The 5,633-nt window shown below is 48.3% G+C and overlaps 1 protein-coding gene across 1 annotated transcript; it reads right to left on the bottom strand.

Moving 5' to 3' along the window:
- Positions 1 to 327: 327 nt before the first annotated feature.
- LOC128073907 (tetraspanin-7-like) lies at positions 328 to 1,272 on the bottom strand. Its single transcript, XM_052669216.1, has one exon. The coding sequence runs from the start codon at positions 1,156 to 1,158 to the stop codon at positions 451 to 453; it is 708 nt and encodes a 235-aa protein (XP_052525176.1). The 5' UTR covers positions 1,159 to 1,272; the 3' UTR covers positions 328 to 450.
- Positions 1,273 to 5,633: the final 4,361 nt, after the last annotated feature.

Raw genomic sequence — 5,633 nt, 5'->3', positions numbered from 1 at the left:
CAGCTCCTGGTCTCAGAACATGCACACAATAAAATGCTGAGATGTCTGCATTGCTCCCACAGGCCTTCTCCTCTTTCCTGCTTCCATTTCAGTATCTCTGTCTGTTCACATCACCCAGACACCTGCTCAGCTGTCACCCAGCTTCCATCTGGCCCAATAGGGTGATGTCTGTCCATCCTGTCACTCTCCACTCTGTGCCCAGAGGCTCTGGAGGGAAGTGGAAACCTGCTGTCGCAAAGGGACACAGCCAGGATAGGAGGTAGCTCCAAGGGGCTGTGGAGATACCTGTGGTGTTGTCATATCTGACAGAGGCTGCTGCAAAGGAACAGACCGTGAGGAAGGGTGAACTGGGGACGATGAAGAGGTCTTCCAGATGGGGCTCACTCACATCTCCCAGATCCAGGGGCAAGAAGGGAGCAGGAGGTGACAAGAGCCAGACCTGGGGAGGTCTCAGTGCGGAGCGGTCACGCGAGCAGGGATGCGGGCAGCCATCAGGCACGCCAGCACGATGCCGACGACCTGCAGCACCGCCAGTCCCAGGGCAGCGGTGGCAACGCAGAACATGTTGCTGCTGACAAAGGCCGAGACCTTGCCGAAGCAGCCCTCCGGGTGCAGGCCGCGTGCGCCGGCCGGGCTGAGCGGGCAGCCCCGCCGGGCCCGGCAGCAGCTGAGCGGCACCGAGGCGTTCTGCTGGAGCGCCCAGGGCGAGGCGAGCCAGTCCCGGTAGCTCTCCACACCGCAGCAGCCCAACGCGCGCTGCAAAGCGTCCAGGGCGTCCGCCTTCCCTTCGTCCTCGCCGTAGGCGCTCAGGGCCTGGCGCAGCCCCTCCCGGAAGCCCCGCGCGATGTCCTGGCGGTACACGAGCGCCGAGAGCCCCGCGGTCAGCGCGGCCAACAGCACGGCCGCCAGGAAGGCGCCGTAGGTGCGCAGGAGGCCGCGGTGCTCGGCGGCGGCGCCGAAGCAGCCCAGGAAGGCCCAGATCATGACGGCGGTGCCGGTGGCCAGGAGGATGGCGGGGGCGCCGGGGGTGTCGCCGGCCGACAGCGCCAGGTAGCCCCCCAGCCGCACCTCGGCCCAGAGGCCGACGACGAGCATGGTCAGCCCCGCCGCCCAGAAGACGAAGCTGAAAGCCACGAGGGACAGCTTCAGCACGGTCATGGCGTCGCTGAGGGGCCGCGACCTTCGGCAGGCGGCGGGCGGGCTGTGAGCGGCGCGGCTCCGCGCTCCGGCCTTTTTCAGTGCCTGGCGCGGGGGCGCGGCCGCCCGAGGCGTTTGGCGGCGCTGCGGGGCTCGGCGGGCGGAGCGCGGGGCTGCGCGGAGCGGCCTTCCCCTCCCGCGGGGTCCTGCGCGCCGCACCGCTGAGGCGCTGAGGTGTTCCTGCGTTAACGCGCTGTGGGAGGACGCTTGAAAGAAATAAGCCTCAAAATGGGCACTCGAACGCTTACTGACGGTGCGGTCCGTCGTCGTTCATCCGTCTCGGTTTGCCCGGTTGGAAATTATTTTCCAGCCCTGTTAAATACTCACCTGATTTTCCCCACCGTCACGCTGAGCTCCAGGAAGGGCATAAAATGCCCGTGGAGAATGTGCTTGAGTGCTGTGTTACAGGCGGCCCATGCGAGGTCACCAGCTGCAGTGTACACCAGCTCTGCAGTGCAGCCTCATGGATAAAGAAAGCCTCCTACGTGCCAGATAAGAAATGTCAGATGGGAAACTGTAAAGGAAGCAGTGATAGCAGTCGCCTCCCCGCTGCTATTTGCACTGAGTGACTGATGTCTCTTTAGCACTTCTTGTCAACACCGTAAGAGGTACGTAGTTCTCCTCGGTGTTAAGATTCCATCTTCTGCAAACAGAAATGACTCAAAGCCACCTCAACACAAAGCTGACCTTCGTATGTCTTCAGCAGTTCGAGAAATGAGTTTTGTTATATACTGACGTGCTATCAGACTGCCATAAATGTTTGCACTGCTTAAAAAAAATAATAATTTTAAAGAAATTTTCTAATAAAGTGCTTATTAAGGTTTCACAAGCTGGTGAAGGATCTGTAAGCTGTGCAGTTTGCCGAATCACTGTGTGCTTCAAGCTGCCAGTCTCTTCTTTATTCCTCTAAGGTCTCATCCTGAGACAGTCCTTTCAAGTTTCCCTCATATAACTTGAAGTAAAATGGAAGTTCTTCATTTGTGTATACTAAAATCACATAGAGAATTTAGGTCTGAGAACCCTGTTGCTCATATCTTTATCAACTCCTTCAGTACTGTCTTCTTGGGTTTAATTGTGTTCTGACTGTAATCTTTGTGTGGAAGTTAGAGAAAAGCTTTCTGTTAGTTTCTTTCTGTTACAGAGAGGGAAGAAAGGAGGTGCCTTTTATGTCAGTTTACCACATTCCATCAGAAAGTTACAGTTGTCAAGGCATCAGTGCAGCATAATTATCACTAATGTATTCTTAATTAGTGGCCTCAATAATTTAAGTAGCAGGGGCCTTATAATTCCTGCATTTACAGATTCTCCTCTTGCTTTTTTCACAAGAATGAACTCTCCATCAGTTACTTGGCAGATCTGAGCTACTTCCTTTGATTCTCAGGTCTTCTCAGCAGTATCCAAGATCTTTACATCAAGATGATTCAGAAATGATGATTCCCTGCTCTGAAAGTATCCCACAGTGTATTGCATTTCATTACTCGCTTCAGCACTAAATCATGTGGCTAATGTCCTCAGTGAGGAACAAAAGTTTACGACAAACTAGATGTTGTCTGGTCTGGCATTTGATAACCAGTAGTTAAAAGTTCATGGTTTTTACAGTTTCACACCTAAAGGAAAACTATCAAGTCGGAGAAAATTTCTTGTCAGAAGGAGTGGTGATGCATTGGAACGGGCTGCCCCAGGAGGTGGTAGAGTCACCATCACTGGAAGTGTTCAAGAAAATGCAGATGTGGCACCGAGGGACATGGTTAGTGGGAGTGGAGGTGATGGGTCGGAGATTGGACTTGATGATCACAGTGGTCTTTTCCAACCTTAGTGATTCCATGTTTTTATGATTCTAAGTTGGGAGGCTCTGAAGGTGACATTTCGTGAAGAGGCTTTCCTGTGAAGCAGCAGGTCTCTGTTGGCCCACCAGGTGTCAGTCATGCAGGGAAATGTCTTTGCAGTCCTTGGAATGGGCTGGTTGTAGCACAGTTGCCGTCCTCTGGCCGCTTGTTTTATTCTCTTAGGATTTTACACATTTTAATATCAGTGTTTTTTCCTTTTGAATCCTTGAACTGTTAGCTATCCACATTTCAGCATAACCCACTGCATTATTTTTTTCTTATCTCACATGACTCTGTGTACTTTTCTCTCTGCAGTTCTTTCTCACTACTTATTTTTTTCTGAAGTTTCTCAGAGCTGCTGCTATCAGAACTAGGTCTTGCACTGCAGACAGCTGAAACCTGTAGTAAGGCTGCACTGGCTGTGTTGGACAGTCCTAGTGAGGGGCTACAGCCCCTTCTCTGTGGGGCAGACTAGAGAGTTTGTCTCTGCTTTGAAGATCTGAAGATCAGAGAACCACAGTAAAAAAAAAAGCAGCTAAAATGCTTTTGTTATTAATTTTCCTTATAGTGAAAGCAGCTAGACAGGGTGAGATATCTTAGGGTGCATTGTGCCATGTAGGAACAGTCAAAGTACAGGACGTGTGATCAGATCTGTCACCACCCAGGCTCCTCTTGGAAATCTGAGTGACTCCTTAAAGAAGTTTTGTGATCTATTGGTGCTATTATGAATATTTAATGCGTACTGACTGTTATTTTCACTGACACATAAGTGCTGAACACCCTCCAGAGATCATGTTAGCCATTACAGGTTAGAAGATGGCAGATATCAATGCTTTTTAAAAATAGGGTTAAATGGGTATACGGGGCCAAATTCTTAACATTCTCATAAGCTATGCCACTGGAACTGTTTGGGTAAGTAAAAGAAGCAGGACTGAGCTCCATGAGTGTATGATGAAACAGCTTCAGTTATAAAAAATAATGATAATAGAATTGCTTGATTTTTCAGACTGACAGAATCTGCATCTCAGTAAGCAAACTTTAAAAATCTCCTAAAAAATTATTTGTGGAACAAATGTTTGTGATATTGCATGTGCTATATGGACTGACAGTTTAATAAAATAGAAGTGATACTTCTTTACATGGAATCTTGGACTGCAAAGTGCTGTGGGCTCAGAGATGCCCCCCCAGATAGTGAGAGCAGCAGTGCCAGTTATCAAAGAGTGGTTATAAATTCAGGCAGCATATTTGGTGAGATTGACCTTGGGCAGTGCAAACTAGTGTATCTTAGGGAAAACTGTTATGAACCAGCAGGAAGAAAGCTGCCAAACAGTGAGTCTGTGAGATGTGTGAGTGAGAGCAGAGATCTCATCAGGCTGCATTTTGCAACACTATTTGGCACAGAGAAACAGTCTGCTTGAAGCATGGATTTTCCTTTTCACTACAAGATTATGTAGTTGGGGCTTCTGCTATAACTATGGGCAGTAACTTCAGAAACAAAGAAACATCGGAGTCGCTTCACAGTTTACTTTTGGTGTTTGAGAGTTCTCATTCTCATTTGAAAATCAGAACTGTTGTGAAAAAATGTGTTCCCTTGTTTTAGGCCTGTCTCGAGTGCTGTAAATCATGAAAAGTCTGAATATACCCTGCTTGAACTGAGCTGTGATTTATATATTTCAAGATAATTGTCTTTTCTCCACAACAATACTCCTTATTTCTCTCCCAGTGCTTACTTCTCTTAATAGTGTTCTCCATGGCTTTCTGCTTGAGCTCCCTCCTTGGGTGAGAGAATTAATCTGAAGGGGATGCATAGATTTCCCTTGAAAAATGAAGATTGCTGGTGATAAATTAGATTTGAAATTACATGGGTAGCTGCTAATACCAGCTAAATTCACAAAAGGGATGAAAGTATCAACTTCTCAACTTAGATTCTGAAAACTCCACTCCCAACTCCCAATGGCAATTTGGGTTTGGATGCTGATTCATATTGCTAGCTGTGCAATATTCTGTATGAGTTCCTTTACACTTGGGGTAGCAAACTGGAATCCTGCTCTCTCCTCTGTCTCAGGAGATACCCAAAATCAGCTCTTCCTGTTGCCATGCTCTCTGCAGTCTGTTTGTGCAGGTCTTCTCAAGGACAAATTGGTTTAGCAGCTAATGCAGAGGAGGAAAGAAGTCCTTTCCCCACCCTTTGCTTTTTTTTCCAGCAACTTCGGGTTGTGAGCACCTGCCTTAAATAGGGAGACCTGAATTCAACTTCTTTTGCTACTGGAAGGAAGTAAAATAACACTTTGTGTGGGAAGGCTGAAGGAGCCATGCAGTGTGACATTCTGGCTGGTGTTTGCTTAGTATTTCTAGTTGAATCTGTTCTTTGGGCCTGAGAAACTGCAATTCAGAACTTTTCTACTTTTGTTTTGTCAACTAGCAGTGCTGACTGGCTTTGTTAAAGGGGAAATGAGGTGCCAGAAAGGCCTTGTGACAGCTGTGATGGTGTCATCCACTGAGGTAATCCAGCTTTTTTTCCAGTACTTACAGATTTTGGAAGAAAAGCAGACTTCACAAGTTGGCTTCTTTTGGGCACCTGAATGAGATTTTCATGGCACAATTCACGGA

Source organism: Tympanuchus pallidicinctus, unplaced genomic scaffold (genome assembly GCF_026119805.1).
Source record: "Tympanuchus pallidicinctus isolate F22 unplaced genomic scaffold, pur_lepc_1.0 scaffold8, whole genome shotgun sequence".
Taxonomy (NCBI): domain Eukaryota; kingdom Metazoa; phylum Chordata; class Aves; order Galliformes; family Phasianidae; genus Tympanuchus; species Tympanuchus pallidicinctus.
The sequence above is the reverse complement of the archived record's forward strand: the minus strand, read 5'-3'. Positions and strand labels throughout refer to the sequence as shown.

Coding starts and splice junctions, on each gene's coding strand:
- LOC128073907 (XM_052669216.1), bottom strand. CDS start 1,158: ATGACCGTGCTGAAGCTGTCCCTCGTGGCTTTCAGCTTCGTCTTCTGG.